This window comes from Mesoplodon mirus (assembly GCF_964341445.2).
Source record: "Mesoplodon mirus genome assembly, chromosome: 1".
In the NCBI taxonomy this organism is placed as follows: Eukaryota; Metazoa; Chordata; class Mammalia; order Artiodactyla; family Ziphiidae; genus Mesoplodon; species Mesoplodon mirus.
The window spans coordinates 11,839,596-11,859,976 of NC_138976.1; the positions used below are offsets into that span (position 1 = coordinate 11,839,596).

General features: G+C 54.2%; 1 protein-coding gene across 3 annotated transcripts in view; it reads left to right on the top strand.

Annotated features, from left to right (window-relative positions):
* Window positions 1-19,152, top strand: part of DENND1A (DENN domain containing 1A) — a 554,990-nt gene extending 535,838 nt beyond the window's left edge. For 2 of the 3 annotated variants that reach the window (XM_082612220.1, XM_082612221.1), the window contains 3 exons: window positions 12,013-12,141; window positions 14,907-15,162; window positions 16,242-19,152. In XM_082612220.1, the coding sequence (XP_082468346.1) occupies window positions 12,013-12,141; window positions 14,907-15,162; window positions 16,242-17,432 (1,576 nt within the window). In that variant the 3' untranslated portion in view covers window positions 17,433-19,152. The remainder of the gene's footprint in view (window positions 1-12,012; window positions 12,142-14,906; window positions 15,163-16,241) is intronic. The other variant, XM_082612222.1, reaches the window with a different exon arrangement.
* Window positions 19,153-20,381: the final 1,229 nt, after the last annotated feature.

The window sequence follows — 20,381 nt, forward strand, 5'->3', positions numbered from 1 at the left end:
TTTTTTTAATGTGATGGGGGGCGGGGGGGGCCGGCAGAGCTGTCCTCCCATAATGCCAGTGACATTTCTGGTGCAACCCGGGTGTTTTCCTGCGTCTCTTCCCATGCTGCCTTCTCCCCCCTCCGACCCCCCGTTGTGCTCCTCCACTTCCAAATGCCATGTCACAACAGCACTTGGATGTGTTTTTCTCAACTGTCATCAGCTCCAGCTGGCAAGACCAACTTCTTGAAACACAGGAAGCATCCAGCGGAAAATATTTTAATAAAACAGACTCCTCATAAAATATTGTTTTGGGGAGGAAGAAACCAGCCCCACCAATCTGTCAGCATTGTGTCGGGAGACACAAGAAGACAAGCTGGCGGGCAGGAGCCACATCCTAATGGGCCTTTGTTGCTGGTGGTTCAGTGTTGGGCACACGGACTCGGTGCCTGGCCCTTTAATCTGGCCTGGATTTTCTTGAATCACAGATCTTTGTCTCCACTGGGAATATCAAAGTGCATCGGAAACTTAGAGGATTTGGGCGGCAGAAAGAGACACAGGATCTTTGAAGTTGAGGGAAGGATTCAGTCCTCCCGACTTCTTGCCCCAAGTCTCACTTCCAAAGAAGCGCATTAAGTAATTAACTTTGTGGACAGCAAAACGGAGCTGATTAAGAATTAGACAGTCTCCACGGCCTCCTGCAGCAGCTCAGCATCTGGAGTTCGTCGAGGCCCAGTAGCGTCGCCAGCAGCTCTAAGGCCACTCCATCCACTGAGGTCCGTTTTTTGCTTTCTAGCTCACGTCCATTCTTGCATCCATTCATTCAGCAAATATCTTCAAAAACCCGCTAGGTGTGAGCTTCTTAGGACTTTTAAAGGAGGCCCCAAAGGGAATCCCAGTGCCGACTTCTTTTGACTTGCATTTTCCCAGAAAGAAATTTTTCCCATGTCAAATTTTCTTCCCCAGTGGAAGGTAGGTGTCCTAGCCCCTCAAAACCGTGTGATAGCAATTGGAAGAACAATTTACAAAGACTTCTGGGGAAAACATTCCCTCTGTTTTTCTGTTAACATTAGCTAATTAATATTCAGTGACTACTTCTCCTCAAGAAGTATTAGCTACTTACATTATTATTCAGAACAGGGCTGATGGTATGCCCCAAGGATCCCCTAGGGTAAGAATTGGGGTTAGGAGGAATCAGACAGCTCGGGCTGTGGGTCAGAAGCCAGTTGGCAGTTAGTACAGTGGAGCACCTCATGTGTTCTAGGTCCTCTTAGGCGTCCCTTCCACAGAACAGGAACGCTGGCTCAGAAAATGTATTGACCAGTGTTCCAGGGTCATCCAGTTAGAAGGTGGCATGGCCAGGACTCCAAATGCTGCTCAATTTCATTCTCTCCATTGCACTCTGCTGTCCATGGGGGTCCATTGTTCTCCTGGCTTTGCCCAGAGAGACAGCTTTGTGTCCTGAGATGACTTGCCCCGCACACCACCTTCCTCTCTGGGGAAGGTTCCCTGGGATTGGGAACCAGAGCTGTTCAGTCCTCTTCCTGCCAAGGAGGTGGTGTTCCCTGGTGCCTGTGTGTTCCTATCAGGGGAAGGAAAGAGAAGTAACATTTACTGAACATCGCTTAAGATCATGAAGGGTAGGCGGTAGCTTTACCATTTAACAGATGGGGAAACTGAGGCTCAGAGAGAGGCTTTCCATAACTTGCCCAAGGTCTCAGGACTGGAAAGTGGGGAGGGCCTGGCCCTTTCTTCTTCAGCATCCAGGCTTTTTGTTAAGAACCTAATTATGACTATGTGCTACTCTGAGTGGTGAGGACGATGGCGGCTGCAGCGGGCACGGTGAGGTCACAGCTCCCCACCTGTTAAACGTGGGCTTCGGTTATTTCAGCGGGAGCGTGCATGGCTGCCAGGCCCCAGCATATCTTCCCTTCGGCTTGTTAGATATAGGGCAATTTCCCATCGAATGTGAGACTTTGAAAGAGCCGACAGCAAACCCTAAAAGGCAGTGCTGTGCTAAGTACTGCCCTCCCCTCAGAACCACACACAGCGAGCAGACAGAGGCCAAAGGCAGGGGGAGGGGGGTGACCTACTGGTCCCCAGGTGCCTCTCTCTTTCACTCTTTCACTGCCGTGAGAGTTGGGAGGGAGACAGTCACAAGCAGCCTCCACCTTCTTTAATCTTCGTAATAACCCAGAAGGGTAGGGCTGTCTTCCAAGTCCTAATGGTGACGGGGCTTGTGCTCAGTGTGGATCTGAGACGTGCCCAGTCCCAGCCAGCTGCAGAGCCCAAGCTCTTTCAATGCACACCTTGTCCTCTAAAGGTGGCACACAGAACACCCTCCAGTCACCCGTGTCTTGACTGGCTGCAGGCTGGTTATTTGGAGTTCCATTGTACTAAGTGAGAATGGTCCAGATTCAGCCGTCAGGGGCCCATAAGCCACTGCCCTGTCACCTCCCTGGCCAGATCCATGCAAAAACATGCTCTTTTCCAGTAATTTTGTTTGTTTTTAAAAATAACCTAATAGCCTTATAGGCAGGCTAGAAGTTAGGGAGAAGAGACAAGTTCATTCTGAATCCCACTACTTCAGCTCAACTATGTACTAGAATTTCTGCAGATTCCTGTCCAGTCTTTTTTCTAGATATATTTTGCAGAGCTTCCTTGCAATATCCCATAGTACAGACTTGCCTCATGTCCTTGTAAGCCCCATTGGTGGTGACCACGGAAGATCTCACTGTGTGTATGTGTGTGGTCTGCCTGACCACGCTCCTCTTATGGGATTTGTAGATTGTTCCAGGTTCTCACAAATGTGAAAAATGCCAAAGTGAATGTCCTTGTTCTCCAAGCTTTTTCTTGTTTTATATCATTGTAAGAACAACTACCATTAACTGAGTACTTTACGTATGTTGTTTCATTAAATCCTCACAAGAACTCTGGGGGCGGGAGTAGGTATCATTAGCTCTATTTTATAGAAGTAGCTGCCACTCTGAGAGGTGGTCACCGCCCTTGGTCACACAACTAGTTAGTGGCAGAGCTGAGCTTCAAACGTCTCTAACGCCAAAGCCCAACCCTTAACCAGTCTTATAGGCAGATTTCTGCTCCGTGTTACTAAATAACTTTCTGAAAGAATTGTACCACTTCACACTCCCATCAGAACTGTGGACTCCCTGGGAATCTGGCTCTGGGAGACCCAGAGGAACGTGTGGCTGGCATTAGAAATCCTTCTGGCCAAGGAGAACTTCTGCAGGTTGCGCTGCCTGGGCAGGCTGTGTGTGCACCAAACGGCCAGCCGACACTTCTCAGGAATTGGAGAATCTGCTCATCTGAATTGCACTGCGTGACCCCAGCACCCAAAGCCCCAGAAGATTAAAATAAGATCAGAAGAAGCTGCCAGAAGCATTTAGTGGGAGCTCTGCCCAGAGACCAGGTCTCAGAACACTTTGCAGTTGTACCTCTTCATGCTGGTTGCACACATGTGCTGGCAGGAGATGACATGCTGCTCCACCCCCACTTCCCCAGCCCCAGCCTCCTCGAGACCTGGGTTCAGCACAGCCCCCTGGCTGAGGGTCACAGCCGGACCCCTCTCCCTCCTGCACAGACCCAGAGCTGCCTGAGGGTGGGGGCCTGGTGCACAGGCCCGGCTGGGCATCCGCAGATCTGGGCAGCATCCTGGCCCATCAGCTGCCAGTCTGAGACCATGGGCAAGTCTCTTTGCCTTCCTTTTCTTTTTTAACGCAATGCCCGTTAACATCTCAAAGAACACAATTTGGGAAACTGCCCCCAGGAGCCACACTAGCATCCTCAGCAGCAGTGAGTGCTGCGGCCTCACCAATCTGACACTCCCCCCAACACCTCCCCCACGAGCTGCACGCTCCCTCCTCCCAAGGTCACCATGCCTGGGACTTCTGGTATAGCCATGACCTGCCATGTTGTACGTCACCCGCACGCACCCACACACACTTGCACACCCCAGTAGCCTATGAGCAGGGCAGGGTTGTGTGACCTTCAGCTTTGACTCTTCAAGTCCCCGACCAGAGCCTGGCCCAGCTCTGCTCAGGGATATTTACTGAATGAGTGAACAAAGGAATCACTGAGGGCAGCTTACAGCCCAGCGTCCTGGAGATGGGGGAGGGTATCAGTTAACAACCGCAAGGATGTAAAGAGCACCTACTATGAGCCAGGTGTGATCAGGACGTGAATCTGAAGCTACCAGCACCTGCCCAGCCTGGACCTCTAAGAGCCAGAGATTGTGATCAGCCCCGGGAGCAAATCTCCAAGATGCCAGCTGGACCCTGAGCCCCAGGGGGTAGGGGCAGCTGTCTGGGCACTACCCCCTGGCAAGCCGCCAGGACACCAAGCAGAAGGGCGCAGACCCAGTTAGCAAGGTGAGAGGCTCCTGACCTGACTCGGGCCCCCTCCCCTCTCCAACTGTGGGGTTTGGGCCCCAGAGACAAAGCCAAGCCAGAGGCCAGGCATGGAGCCTGAGCTCAGACTGGAAAAGCGGGAGCTGCCGCAGAGCCTCCGGGGATGTGCGACAGCCCAGGAAAACCCAGGACGCCCTCGTCTCCACCACTTCTGCCTGCTGCTTGGAAGGAGGGACTCTCCCAGGAGCTGTCACAGTAGGGCGAGTTAGTTCCAGCTGAAAAGCCAGGCCTTTAGGAAGCCCTCAGAAGAGGTGCCCCATCCTCAAAGTGTCACTGAGCTCCTTCTCCTCCGAAAGGCTTCGCCACCCCAACAAGCACCCTTCCCATTCCAGATTTCACGTCACCAATTCCCAAGTGCCTGTTTCAGGCCCGGTACTTCAATATATGTCATCTTGGTGAACCTCCCCTGCTCCCCAAAAGTCTTCATAGTGAAGGCACTGTTAGCCCATTCAGCCACGGGGAAACCAAGGCTCTGACAGGTGCCGTGACCTGCCCTGGGTCCAGCACAGATGCCAGGGTCTGCTGGGTCCCACGTCCATGTCCACTGCTTTCTCACCAGCCGCCCCCCACCAACTGCTGCCACGGTCCCTAGAAAAGACTTGGGCTCTCAGCAGGCAGAGACTGTCCTCGGGGCGAGGGGCAGTTGTTCCTCACAATCTACACAATTGCTCTTCCAGGTAGGGAAAGTGCCCCCAAGGTGTCCCCTTCCCCGTCTTCCCTCCAGCAAAGGGCATGAAGGGTGGGAAAGTGAAGCCGGAGCTCTGCGCCTACGTGAGTGTCCACCCAGCACCTGGGAAAGGCTTCTCAGCCTGCTGGGCATGGGTGTGGACAGGGGAAGTCGGCACTAGTGATCTCTGTGGAAGGAAGGAAGGAAGGAAGATAGACAGACGGACAGAGACGGGTTGATAAATAAATGGATGGATGAACAAAGGTTGCAAAGACAAAGGGCACCACCAATCCAAGAGATGGAGATCAGGGCAGCTGAGCCCCCCATCACCCCCTGACCTCGCACATGGCCTTCAGCCCTCATGCTGCGGGGAGGCCCTCCTCCAGCTGGTGCCTGCCAACCCTGCCTGCCTCTTCTCTTGAAACCCCACCCCAGCCTCAAGCCCCTGTGCCCCCTCCTCCACAGAGACACCTCCAGGCCATTGTGCGGCCTCTACTGGACTCAGATTAAAAGCCTCATGTCACCTCCCAAATGGAGGCTTGTCCAGCAGCCCCTGAGCCAGGCACGCCCACCACTGCACTGTGGCCGAGCAAGTCCCTAACAGGGTGGGCAGGACCTGGCCTCATACTCGCCCGTCCCCTCTGGACCAGTCCATGTGACAGGAAGACGCCTTCTCATTGGTGGTCACGACTCATTACAGCAGTGAGTCTCTCATTACTGTTCTGAAGTAGATACTCACATACTGCTGAGTACAAAGATCCCATGTCCAACAGCTTCCCATATCTGTCATCAGCCCTTCCTCCCTGGGAACAGTCCCAGCCTGGCCCCAGGCCACACAGGGAATAGCTTCAGTGCAAGTTCCGGAGCATCCCCCGTGGGTCCTGCACCAAGCTTGTTTCCCCCAGAGACCCCTCTGACTTGCTTCAGAGGCTTTTTCTCTGTTTTTAACCCGTGCACATGCTAAGGTGTGCTCTAGAGTGTCGGCCCTGTGTAATGGTGCTGGAGGTGAGGCATGGCGGCGTCTCTAGGCGGGGGGCACTCTCAGATCATTCTGATGTGCTGTGACATGCCCAGCTGGGGACCGGTGACTTTGACCGGGAACGTCTTTGAAAGCAGGGGCCACCCTATTTGTCCTTGAACACCTAGGGGAGACTCTGCTCAGGGTGAAGAGGCCCAGAATTTATTTGTTGGCAGGTGAGTGTGGCATCTGGGTAGTAACTGAACATGCGCTGGGCACTGTGCAAAGCCCTTTACGAATATTTTCATTCAACTTTTGTGGTAAGACACACTGGAGGGCTATATAATCCCCATTTTGCAGCTAAGAAACTGAGATTCAGGGAGGTACAATGACTTTCCTGAGGTTGTCTGGCTGGCACGTGGGGACTGGTGGAAGGCTGGACAGACAGGCCTCGTCCAGGGGCCTGTCCCTGCCTGTCAGCCCCACAGGAGCCTCGTAATCAAGGAATGCCAGAGCGGCCAAGACATTTAAAAGTAAAGATCCTTTGTGCAGGAGTGAAATGATCCTTTAAAAAATGATCACCAGCTCCCCTCGTTACCTCTGGAGACCAAGTCCTTGCTGACTTTTTCCCCTTCTTTATCTCAAGTACATTTAAATGTCAATTAAATTTGAAATATCTACATTTGTCAGCATTTCATTTTGGGCCAGCGTGATGTGCTGCTGATTTGTCCACGCGATGTGACACATGAAAAAAACTCTCGAGATGCAGATCTTCCTCATTAAAAAATAAGCCTGTGCGATCCCGGCACGGCAGAGAGCCACAGAGCACGTCCCCGCTTCCTGACGCCGTGTCTCTGACATGGTATTTAAAAAGGAACAGCCGCGCCTGTCACCACTGTCACACGCGCACGCTAGCCGGCGACACGTTAAACCAAACATTAGAAAGGGTTCGGGGAGTCATCTGCATGGGAACTCCGTGCCGAGATGAGGTGGGCAGAGGCGGAAGCCGCCGTGGGAGGTGATGGGGTCTGAACGTGATGGACAGCGGGCCTTTCTTTCTCGCTGAGTCTCCGGCAGTCCTTGCTGGGTAGCCAAGTTCGCCACGACCTGCCTTTTCACAGACAGCTCTTTGTGTATAATAAAATCCAGGCAAGTGGTGGGTGGCAGACTGCAGGGTAGTAGCTGAATTGGGTTAATGAGGGAAGAGGTACGCGCTTTTTTTTCTTCATATTCTGCCTTAAGTAATAAAAAATTTAAACTTGGACATATTCGACGGTTCATCCTTTATCTCTGACAAATATCTGACTGTATGTTTCATGGGAGAACATGAGCAGCTGAATTTAAATAAGTTTATTTTGAAATCTCACCTTTTATCAAAAGCGGAAGGGGAAACACCCTACCCCTTATTTCACCGTTTCAGGTCCACAGAACTGAAGAGGCAGGATCGCAGAGTGGTCCAGGGTTAGGCATATCTGGATTCCGTGCTCTACCCTTAATTTCTGTGTGACACTGGGCAAGTGGCTCCCCCTCTCTGAGCCTTGGCTGCTTTATCTGAAAAATGAGGATGTGATGAGTAATTAATCAGAAACTGTACGGACAGCGTTTAGCCCAACACTTGTAAATACTGCAAGTGTCATCATCCTTATCCATGTGGTCCAAAGCCTGGACCTGAAGAAACTCTGATCAAACCACATGGCAGAGTTCTCATCTGGGTGTTCCGTCACTCTTCAGAGACAGATGGTGTATCCAGGAGACACCCTGGACCTCTTCTTGAAGTCAAGACTGCCCTACCAGCCTGGCCTGGCCAGAAGAGCTGGCTGGAGAGGAAAATGGTGAACTGTAAAGTGAGGCTCCCTGTCTCCCCCCACCACACCCCCAAGCGCCCTCCGTGATCTCACGTGTGGGAGGCACTGGATTTTGAAAGTGACGGGAGGTGCAGCAGCCTGAGCTGATGAAGCCAAGGGCCAGTCCAGCACAAAGGCTCTTTGCTCTTGTGTGAATCCAGACATTCCTGGCATTCAGCTAACGTGCCAAGCTGTGCTCTCTGCTTACTTGTCAAAGCCAGAGGAGGGGGCTGTGCTTGAATGGGTGTTGGAAAGGCGTTCAAGATGGATTTGAGGGCCACCCAAAGCCTCTTTCAGTTTGACCCAAGCAGAGGTGTGGGTCCCCCTCATACACATCTACCTCCAGCCCAGAGGACAGGAACGAGAGGGCCCTGGACTGGAATCCCTGCTCATCACTTCCTGGCTGGGTGGCTTGGTCACACCTCTCCTCTTCACACCTCTCCTCTTCATGAAGTGTTCAGCTAGGACTGGGTCTGCTCACTACAAGCATGCGGGAGGTGCCTCTCGGTTGGGTGCATGGATGAACAGACGGACAGGTGGATGGATGGACTAATGACAGTCTCATCCTCTGTAAAATCTGTACAGCGACGCCTTTCTGCTTCTTGCTGGGGGGAGAGGTAGAAATAACCTATGTAAAGCCCGTGGCACAGTGCCTACTTGTGGATATTATTTTAAGCATTTTTCTGAGACTCTCATCTGCCCCAATATACCTAACACGCTCACCCCCAAACGTGGTCCCGTTCTACAGGTCTATCTTCTTTTTCATGTTCTTTTCCATTATGGTTTATTACAAGATATTAAATATAGTTCCCTGTGCTATACAGTAGGACCTTGTTGTTTATCTGTTTTATATGTAGTAGTTTGTATCTGCTGATCCCAAACTCCTGATTTATACCCCCCCTTCCCCTTTGGTAACCATAAGTTTTTCTATGTCTGTGAGTCTGTTTCTGTTTTGTAAGTAAGTTCATTTGTATCATATTTTAGGTTCCACGTATAAGTGATATCATGTGATATTTGTCTTTCTCTCTCTGATTTACTTCACTTAGTACGATAATCTCTAGGTGCATCCATGTTGCTGCAAATGGCATTATTTCATTCTTTCGTATAGCTGAGTAATATTCCATTGTATATATGTATCACATCTTCTTTATCCATTCATTTATTGATGGACATTTAGGTTGCTTCCATGTCTTGGGCTATTGTGAATAGTGCTGCTATGAACATTGGGGTGCATGTGTCCTTTCACATTAGAGTTTTCTCTGGATATATGCCCAGGAGTGGGATTGCAGGATCACATGACAACTCTAGTTTTTTAAGGAACCTCCATAACATTCTCCATAATGGCTGCACCAATTTACATTCCCACCAACAGTGTAGGAGGGTTCCCTTTTCTCCACACCAGAGAGGGGACCCTCTTATACTGCAGCCACGAGCTGAGAAAAGGGGCATGTGCCTGGCGGGGATCCAGAAGAGGGGTGAAGCGGGTGTGTATGGGGCCTAGTCTCTCCAGTACGCTGGCTTCTGCTCATTCCCTTAGCAAACTTTCCTCTGCACTAACGCTGTGCCATGGGTGGGGAGAGAAAGAAGAACGTGCCAGGGCCCCTGCCCTTGAGGACCTCCACTCAGAAATAGAATTGCAAGAGGTTCAACTGTATTAACGAAGCACTAAACCACGCAGCCCAAGGAGAAGCCAGCTCTATCTAGGGAGAAAACTCTGCTGGGAGCTCCAGGAAAGCTTTGTAGAGTGCGGTTTGAGCTGAGTCTTGCAGGCCAAGGGCAATCAGTGCACCAGGCAAAGGCAAGGGCAGGTGGCAGGAGGTGGCAGGGAAGGAACGCAGCGGTGGGCAGGGCCAGGCGCAAAGCACGGTGTCTTCCCTGCTTGGAGCTTGGACTTGGCGTCCCTCACCCCGCCCACCCAGTGTGTTCCATGAGCTCCCCAGAATGCAGCCTGAGGCAGGGTGCCTGCCCCCCTGCTCGGGAGGACAGTCCAGTGCTGGCGAGTGAGAGCGGGTCCCCCAAACTTTTAAACAGACGAGTAAGTCATTCCAGACACACCTAAACATTAGTATTGCTGACATTTTGCCCACCGCATGAAATCGCAGTTCAGAGCAGCGGGTTTGCAGGTGTGAAGCGGGAGAGTGATGAGGTCAGGGCTGTGATTCAGAACAGGATTCCAGTGGCCATGTGGAAAGTGGCCCTCCTGCTGGCCTTGTTTTATGTCCCAGTGGACGAGGCAGGAACTGAGCAGCCTAGCCCCTGTGCTGCCCAGGGCACATTTCTGCAGGTCAGACCTTCCCACCGTCTCTCCTGAGTTCAGAGGAGAATAAGCCTCCTAGGCCACGCTTCCACCAGTCCAGGACAGGCTGAGATGCGTCTTGTCCTTGACACCCAGCAAGGCAGCCTGGGAGAGGAGAGGAGCGCTGTGACCTCCCTGTGCAGCCCCGGGCAAGTGGCTTCCCCTCTCTGAGCCTCAACCTCCCCTTCAGTAAGAGGACAAAAGTCTTTGCCTGGCTAACTTCCAGGGACAATGCGAGGAAATGAAGGGTTCAGGTGTGACAGTACTGGGGAACTCACAGCCCTGGGCACCAGCTTTGGTTCCACTTTTAAAAGGGCAGCATATGTTTGGGTAACAACTGGCTTACGACTGGTGATGGTGGATCATAGCAGCAGCCGATCACAATCCACTCTCCCAATCCCCCCAGGGATAGTTGCTGTCCCTCACTTACCCTCCAGCCCTGGTTCCCATGCACTTTTTTGGACATGTTTCCTCTTCCTGAAATGAAACCGGAAAGGAATTGCGTCATATAAGGCAAAGAAAGGAGACTGCTCTGGCTGGGGGTGGAGGGGAGAGGAGATAGCCCCCCATCAGGTACCCCTGTGTCTCCTACCCCACCCACCTCCCCAAAGTTCACCATTGCCCCTGGAATCCTCGGTGTGCGTCCAGCCCGCTGTACAGGGCAGAGGCATGGGCTGCCTGCTCCCCAGCCGCGTGCCGGAGCAGCAGCCATGGAGCCGGGATTTGAACCAAGGGCTGCGGGGTCCAGCTCCCCTCTCCCGAGCACACACCTCTCGCGGGCCCTGGTCAGTGTATAATTCATAAAAGCCGGCGTGGAGTTTCTCTGGGCTGTGTATGTGTTTGTGTTTATAGAGGTAGAGCTCACAGGTGGCTGACAAGGGAGATGTATTTTTTATAACAATGAATATTTAATTTCCACATCACAGATGAAAAAGACTCTCTGAAGAGGCATCTGAGGGAGACTCCAGAGAGCGGCCGCTAATCAGAAAAGGGCCTTCTCGCGAGTCCTCTTCCACATGGCTCACTTTCTTCTTTAGCTTTTTTATTTTTTATTTTTTCCTGATTATTGAAGTAGATATGCACATTGGAGAAAATGGAGAAGACACAAAAATAAAATTTGGCAGAGGGGAAAAATCCATAATTCACTAGCTTTTTAAATTTATTTATTTATTTTTTGGGGGGGGCTGCTTTGGGTCTTCGTTGCTGCGCGTGGGCTTTCCCTAGTTGGGGCGAGCGGGGGCTACTCTTCGTTGTGGTGCATGGGCTTCTCACTGCAGTGGCTTCTCCAATGCAGGGGACATGGGTCCCCTAGCTTTTGTTGACATTTAGACACATACCTTTCCAGTCTTTTTTCTGTGCATTTTTCCATAAGCAGATGAGAGAGAATGCAGTATAACTGCAAGTCTGCATCCTGACTTTTAGATTTTTCTTTATAAACATTATAGTTAATGGGAGGATACTCTTCAGCCAACCATACCATAATTCACCTCACCAGATTCCTACTGCGGAAATTTAGGTTGTCTTATGTTCTATAAACATAGCAGTAATGAACATCTTTGTGCATAATTTGTTGCTACATTGGGGTTATCTAAATGGAAGTGGAATCACAAGGTCATAGATGCATTTAAGGCTCTTGACACAGGTGGCAAACCCACAGTTTCTTTTCTGTTTGGTACCAGCTTCCTCACTGTGGGGCCCGTCAGGCCTTCTCCAGGCAGCCTCCTCCCCGGCCGGCAGAGGGAGGCCAGGGTCAGGTGCTGAGCCTCAGGCCTCCTTCCCACCCCGCCACGTGGAGTCCCGAGGTGCCTCCTAACTGTTTTCTCTCTTGTCTTCCTCCGCCCCAGCCTCGTAAAGCCCTTGCGACACTATGCTGTCTTCCTCTCCGAAGACTCCTCTGACGATGAATGCCAGCGGGAAGAGGGCCCGAGCTCTGGCTTCACCGAAAGCTTTTTCTTCTCCGCTCCCTTTGAATGGTCTCTCCTTCCTTCTTCCATTTCCCCGAGCTTGGCTTGGTGACTCTCCAGGGCCACTTGGAGGGTTGGGGGTGGCCAGCTTGCGCTTGTGTGTGGGGAGGGGGTCTGGGGCTGCTGCCTTCCGGTGCCAGCTTGCAGGACGGACGCCCCCTCTGTGCGCCTCCTCTCAGGGTGTCATTCTGCCAGCCCCATGGGGCTGTGACCATGGGGTGAGGTGACAAGAGTGACTGGGCTCTAGAGGTGTGAGACAGGAGCATGGGTCTCATTCCTTTGGGGAAAATGCCCTTGACTGTTAATGGAATTGGTGGCTGCGGTTTCAGCTACAGTTGGCCTGGTTGTTGCTGCCCGAGTCTTCCTTGATCTCAGCACATCTTGGAAAGCCATGGAGATGGAGCGTCAGATTTTAAGTTTTCAAACAACGTTACCGATGAGGAATGTATATATTAATGCTGGCATATCCAAAGGTTTTACTGACCTGCCTGACTTTAAGATAATTTTTATCCTTATTATTTATAGCCTAAGCCTTCTTCTAATTACAAATTGCAATAAAGAAAGAAAGAGAAAAAGAAAGTTCACCACGATCCAGCCACCCTTGGAATTGGGCTTTGGTGGCTGCCCTTTCTTTGCCAATTCTTGCCTCTCCATGCACAGGCTTTTCAGAGCTGGGATTGAGCAAAGGGACAGCTTTGGTTTTGTGTGTATTTGTTTGCATGGTGTTTTTAATGGAAGCCTCTAGGGGAAGGGAACTGCCCATTGCTGAACACACACAGCAACCCTTCGGGGAGTAAACCGTTACAGCCAGATTATAGAAGAAGGACTCTTCCCCTACCTTCGCCCTCCCTGCCCCCTTCACCATCTCCCTGCTCCCAGTCCCTCCCCCGGGGCTGGGCCTGTGAGTTCCTTAGGGCACCTGATAAACCCAGCAGCTCTGCTCCTGTCACCGCCCCCCCCCAGGGGAGGAGGGTTCTGGCCCTTTCTGCCACCAGCTCACCTGTGACCACGGGCAAGTCAGTCTCCTCCTGATGTCCTCACCTAGAGCAGTGGCCTAAGCCAATGTTGCCCAAGCTTGGAATGCCACCTGGTCTGTACAGTGAATCTTATTCTTTAAAACTAGAAGAGAAGCCTTGTCCTAAGCAATAATATTCATGATATCATAGGCTTAATATATGTTATTTCTATTATTAATTAAAGTAAAGATAGCATCACTGGAATAAGAAATGTTCATCCATGTATCAACTTAAAATCACCTTGCAGGTAAAGGCACCCACACAGGTAATGTCCAAGGACTCTCCCACCACGGAGTCCAGCAGGTCACGTTCTTTTTAAATTAACTGATGCCTTAATTATTTAAAATAATGCTCACTTCCTGAGCCATGATCTATGAAAAGCATAGGCTTTTGTGTGTGCTTAAAAGGGAAGTGGCCATCTTAACTCAAAGCAAAATGGGTTCCTTCTAAAGAACTCTAGTTCCTTAACTACGAAGCACACTGGCTTTTCTTAATCTCCTTCACTGTGTTCGAACTTGGTTAAAGGAGCTTGGTCAGATGGCTTAGCCAGAACAAGTGAGGGACTTTAGAAGTCTCTCATACTTGGCTTCCATTTCCACCTCTTGCCAGGTGCTGTGTGACATACGTTCCATTACTTAGCCTCTCTGAGCTTCAGTTTCCTCATCTATAAAGTGGGGGGTGTGAGTCCTACTTCATAGGCTGCCTGTGTTGCGTCAGGGAGTTAGTACAGTCTGATGCAGTCCTTGCCAAGAGTCAGGGCTGTTAGTTGAGCCCCTTCCCTCTGCCGACTGTCTCCTGCCCAGGTTCATGCAAGTGGGGCTCCAGGACCAGCAGGTGGCACCCTTCCCCCACTTTACCAGAGCCGTGGGCAGTTTCTGCCTGACCCAGGAGCCAGAGCCTCATGGTTGGAGGAGGTGGGATGCTGCTCTGGCCCGGGCTCCACTAGAGGTCTGGGCACCATTCTCCAGGTACCCCGGGGCTCAGGCTTGTGAGAAAGGATAGCAAGAGGCACCCTGTGTCACCTGCATCTGGGTTGGCTGCAAGGTTTTGGTGCATGAATGCTGTTAACAGCCTCAGCATGCCTGCTGGGCACCAGGCACTGTATTTGCTCATGTAGTCTCCACCACCAGCTGCAAGGGAGTGCACTCTGGAATGGGGGAGCATCTGAGGCTCAGAGAGGTTAAGTGACTTGCCCAAGGTCCCACAGGAAGAGAGGGCACCAGGGCTGGAACCGAGGTCTGCACAGGCTGAGGCCCAGATGGTTCCCCACTGAGGATCCTGGGGTGCACTGGGCAGCTCCCTGGGGAGAGTTCTCCCAGCTCAGTTCCCACGAGCTGTTCCCAGGATCTGCTGCAGGGGTGGGAGTGCAGACAGTGGGCTCAGGATTGAGTCTTCCTGCCTGTTCCCTCTCCAGACGTGTCCTGTTCCTCACGCCTTGTGTGAATGGCGTGTGAGCCCACTAGCCAGTTCTACGGTGGGTCCTGTGGTTTGGAGAAAACTAAATGGGCCCCCCAGTGCAAGCTAGAGCCAAAGCAACTTGCCCAAGGTCCCTGAGTGAACAGAAGCCACGTTCAGCCCAGGTCTGTCAGAGTGCTGCTGCCCAGACGCCTGTACACTCTCAGGGACCCAGGACAGCTCTCCTCTCCCAAGGCTCCCGGGTGTGCTCCCTGAGGCCTGGCAGTTCTCGGGGTGAGGGCTGCTTGCTCCTCCCGGGGAGGCTCTGAGCAGGAGAACCCAGCCTGCTCTGCCCCCTCCCAGGCCGCAGCCGTATCGGACACTCAAGGAGTCAGACAGCGCGGGAGACGAGGCAGACAGCCCTGAGCAGCGAGCGCGGGAGCCCGTGGCCCCCACCCCAGCTCCGCCCGACCGGGCTGCCAGCATCGACCTCCTGGAGGATGTCTTCAGCAGCCTCGACATGGAGGTCCCACTGCAGCCGCTGGGCCAGGCCAAAAGCTTGGAGGACCTTCGGCCCCCCAAAGACCTGAGGGAGCAGCCAGGGACCTTTGACTATCAGGTATGCTGGGGGGGCGGGGGCGGTGCCGGCTGGGGGCACTTTCTGCACATGAGGTAGATTTCCCCATGTGACAGTAAAAGACACCAACGGAGAAACAGCGACTTTTCTGAGGTCCTCAGCCAACACTCAGAGTCACTCTGACTGCAAATCCTGCCAGGCCGGCCAATGGCCAGACCCCCCCAACACACAGGGATCACTGGAGAAGATGCTGGAGCCTGATGGAATCTGCCCCCCTACTTCTGTTTATGCATCAGAGGTGGGCAGGGCTATGACCCCTGGTGGAACTGGGATTAATTATCCCAACCCCACCAAGGCTCCTTGGAGAGCCTATGAATCAAAGTTCCTGGGCTCTGGATATTAGCGTGTGACCCTGATCTTCCGTGTGACTTTCAGTCAGGCACACCTCCTCTCTGTGCCTCGGTTTCCTCACTTGTGACTGGGGGCTGCTGACTCTGCAGTCCTCGGGTCACAGTGTGGAATTCCCAAAGCTCCCATGTATCTGATGATTCACGCTTGCCCCTCTGCAGGGAATTGCTATTCCCAGGCTGCCCACGAGGGAGCTCAGGCCAGGAAAAGGGATGTGACACCCAGGTCGTGGGCCTTATAGGTGGCAGAGCTGGGACTTGAGCCCAGCCCTCCTATTTCCTTCCCAGCCAGTGTGCCTTCACCCAGGCCCCGAGCCTCACTTGTCCTCTTGGGCTAATGGGTGGTTGAAAGTGCCCACACGCTTTGAAAAGTAAAATGGGCCACCCCAGTAGAGGGTGAGTAGGTGGAGTTCTTTTCCTAAAACTACTTGGCAGCACTGGTTTGAAAAGACAGCTTTCTCTGGAGGCCCTTTGTGCCACCCAGTGAGAGAATCCCGGCCTCGAGTGCAGACAGACCTGGGCTTGCTTTCTGCCACTGACCTGGGCCGAGCCCCCAACTGCTCTGGGTCCCAGGGGCTAGTCAGCTACACTCCCTGGACCACAGTCCCAGTGTCCACCTGGCACACAGGAGGGCAGAGGGGGAGGGGCACATGCTGCCTGCCAGTCTGTCCCAGGTCAGCCTGTGGTCACTGCCTCCCTCATTCCCTCTAACAGAGGCTGGACCTGGGCAGGAGTGAGAGGAGCCGTGGGATGCCAGGAGTCTTGAAGCTCGCCCACCCGCACAACAAGCTCTGGAGCCTGGGCCAGGATGACATGGCCGTCCCCAGCAAGCCTCCTGCCACCTCCCCCAAGAAGCCCTCGGCCCTGCTTGGGAAATCCCCGGCCCTGCCCAGCAGGCCCCAGAACTGGGACGGCATCCTGAACCCCACCGACAAGGAGGAGGTGCCCACCCCGACTCTGGGCAGCATCACCATCCCCCGGCCCCAGGGCAGGAAGACCCCGGAGCTGGGCATCGTGCCCCCGCCCCCCACTGCCCGCCCGGCCAAGCTCCAGGCTGCCGGCACTGCCCTCAGCGACTTCTCCTCAGAGCGGCTGCAGGCGGAGCGGGAAAGGCGGGCTGCCCTGGGCTCAGCCGCGATCCCTGGGCTCCACCCCAGTGCTGCCCCCCAAGACCCCACCGAACTGCTCCAGCCACTCAGCCTGGCCCCAGGGGCTGCGGGCACAGACAGTGATGCCCTGCTGGCCCTCCTGGACCCACTTAGCACAGCCTGGTCAGGCAGTACCCTTCCACCAGGTCCTACAGCCCCAAATGTAGCCACCCCATTTACTCCCCAGTTTAGCTTCCCCCCCATGGGGACCCCCACCCCATTTCCACAGCCATCACTCAACCCCTTTGTCCCATCTGTGCCAGCGACACTGCCTACCATGCCCCTGGTCTCCACACCAGCTGGGCCTTTTGGGGCCCCTCCTGCTTCCCTGGGGCCCGCTTTTGCCCCCAGCCTCCTGCTGTCCAGTTCTGGCTTCTGTGCCCCACAGAGATCTCAGCCCAACCTGTCTGCCCTCTCCATGCCCAACCTCTTTGGCCAGATGCCCATGGGTGCCCACTCCCTGCAGCCCCTGGGTCCCCCAGCAGTCGCCCCTTCAAGGATCCGAACATTGCCCCTGGCCCGCTCAAGTGCCCGGGCTGCCGAGGCCAAGCAAGGGCTGGCGCTAAGGCCTGGGGACGCCCCGCTCCTTCCTTCCAGAGCCCCCCAGGGCCTGGCGCCAGCACTGCAGCCATCTGCTCCACGAGAGGCCAGAGACCCCTTTGAGGATTTGTTACGGAAAACCAAGCAAGATGTGAGCCCAGCCCCAGCCCCCGGCTCAGTGGAGCAGCTCAGGAAGCAGTGGGAGACCTTCGAGTGAGCGGGCGCTGAGTGCTGGGGGCGAGCTGAGGCCCGGCTGCCCGCCGCAGCAGCTCTGCGGCTGGCCGGCCCTGCTTCCCCTGCTGCTCTGTTTCTGTTCAGGTTCTACTGGTGGGAAGGGTTGGGAGCCCTCTCTGCTGCCCCTCCTCCTCTCCCCACTGCCCGTCTCTGGGGAGTGGCACCAGTTCCAGCCTGGGAATCAACCCAGCTCCTGGGCACCTGTCCCGCCCTGCCACCACCCCTCCCCTGCACCCCTGATTGGGTTTTGCACTAGAGAGGTCATCTGGGCCGATGATTGCCAGACCCCATCCTACCCAGCTTCCCTCTGGAAACCGCCCACCAGGAGCCCCACGCCTCCTCAGGATGTGTCCTCCTGAGCCCTATTCTCCTGCCCCAACTGCAGCCCAGCCCTGCACACCCCACTCTGATGGGCGCAGGCGTTGGCAGTACCCTCGGCATGAGCTCGTCTGCACGAGGCGCACATGGTTTGGAGTTTGCAGTAAGGAACCCCCTCCCGGGCTGGAGGAGCCACCCGGCCAGGCCTTTCCAAACCCTCTCTAGCAATATGCACACTCGTTCTTTCCTGAGTCTTCACCCCAACCCCCAAACTTCCATTTTCCTGGCTTGGTAGGGATTTGGGGTCTGAGGCATCCTTGCAATCTCTCCCGGTAGCCAGACCAAGCCCCAGACAGCCCTGCGTGGGGCCCGGGAGCACCAGCAACTCTGATCTGTAGACGACAAAATGGCAACAGGTAAATCTGAGAGCACCAGGAGGAGTCAGGCTTAGCATCACAGAGGTGCAGGAGTCCCAGCTGCCTGGCAGCTTGGGGCAGGAGGGCACCGAGCCCCTCTCCAGGCCCCTGGGGAGTGGGCGGGCCTGGCCTCACGCACTTCTTGCAGCCTGGAGGCAGGAGAAGGGCTTGGAGCCGCCCCTCCCTATTTCCCCGAGGCCAGCATCCCCAAAGCTAAATTGAAACGTTTTATTATTGTTTCTTTTATCTTTCTTTTCCTTTTTACTTTATTGATTTGATGAATCTTGAAATTGACTAGTTTCAATAAACCAAGTTAAAATGTGGCCCAACCATTTAAGAAAACAACCATCTGAGACATGCAGGAAATTGTGAGCATTTTGACCTGATTTCTCATTTCCTATTTGTGAATGGTCAGACATACAGTCTCAGGGGTGTCTGGCGGGGCAGGGGAGTTCCTGCAGACCTCGTAACCCCAGGGAGCCTGGTCGGCATCTGAGGGGCTAGGAGACCACCCCCTCAGGTTTGCTCTGACGTGAGGTGTGAAGAGCTGCTGGCCCAGCACGCAGCCCCTTCCTCAGTCAGTCATAGCCCCTCGGGCAAGTCTTCTGTCTAAATCTCGGCAGTGTCCTCTGGCTGCTGGAACTGGGGGAGCCGTGTCATGTCTGGGCCATGTGGGCACCTCTAGGACACTCAGGTGTTTCAGTAGAGATTCCAGATCCACCCACCCTGGGCAGACCCCTGAGCCCCATCAGGTATAGGGTAGCCCACCCAGTGGGCAGAGTCTAAGGCAAGAGGTACCAGGTGGCCCCAGGGAAGCGGAGCCCACCCCCGGTCTCCCTGGCTGTGCTGGGGCCTGATGGCAAGCGCTCCGTGTTCACATGAGCACTGCTGTCTTCACTTGCTGGATTGAATGCGAAAATCCAAGGATGAATTGTGTGTGTGCGTTCAATAAAATCTTCTTGGGGAGAAGGCTGGTATCCCTGTGTACTGAGGAAGCTCTGTGGGGAGGCGAGGCCTCAGGCATCTTCAGCATCCCCGTTTGTAGAGGTAGAGGCCGGGCTTGGAGTGGTCAGGGAAGGCTTTGACGCCTAGCCCACTCCTAAGCCTGTGCCCATTCAGGCCTCTGAGCCCAGCTTAGCCCCTTCTTCTTACAGGCAGGACCCAGGGGCTGGGCTGGTCACAGGTGTGCACAGGCCTGCCGGGTCCACGGAGCAGGGCTGCAGGTCACCAATGATGTTGAAGGCACCCAGGCTCCAGGAAAGAGGTTCAAGGGGACACCTGGACCTTTACCCCCCCCAGACCTCTCAGTAGCAAGGGAAGAGCCTGGAATCTGCACCTCTGTTGGCTGTACTGGGGACACCTGGACCAAGCACCCAGAAGGGGTGTTAAGACACACCCCGTCCCCCCATCTGCCCTTCATTCGGCTCCCTGGGCTGTGTCCCCCTCCCTGGGCTGCGCTTGAAAATGACAGGTACCCAGAACCCTTAGAAGCAAGAGGAGGACAAAAAAGAACAGCCCAGCTTTTATAGACTGGGGTTCCACCCGGAATGTCGTCTTAGGAGTCTGCAAGAACACAGGTTTGCCAAATCTCTGACTTAATAAACTAACCAAGGCACCAGCTGGGGCTAAGTTGTTGCTACCAGATGTTTTCTCCCCCACTTTTCCAGGAGTCAGGGAGAACGTTGGGGGAAAATGTGGTCCCACCTCCTACAGGATAAGGACCAAGCAAGCCCCGTAACCTAGTGTTCAGGGCCCTTCCCATCCCAGTCTCAGCCCGCTCACCCCTTCCCTTGCCTCCATCACCACGTCTCCACCTCACATTCGACTCCTGTGCCTCTGGAAGCTGACTGAGACCCCTAGGGGAGATGGGTAAAGTCCACCTCCAGTCGAGAAGTGGAAAGGGGTCTCCTGGCCTTAGCACAGGGGGCGCTGGCCTGGGAAATGGCAAAGACCAAAGGGCACATCTCCAGGTCAGGGACCAAGGGACTCTGAAGCTCAGAGGCCAGGCCCTCAGGCAAGTGCCCCTCAGAGATCAGAGATCCCAGTGTGATGGCATCACCAGGGAAGGGACTGGAAGCAAAGCGGCCAGTTCTTCCCTTCATCTGTCTGTCCGCAGGACCAGCCCCGACACAGAGACAGTGCCAACGTTTGCCGAGCACCTGCCTCAGCAAACAACCCTGAGGGCTTCCTGCGAGGCC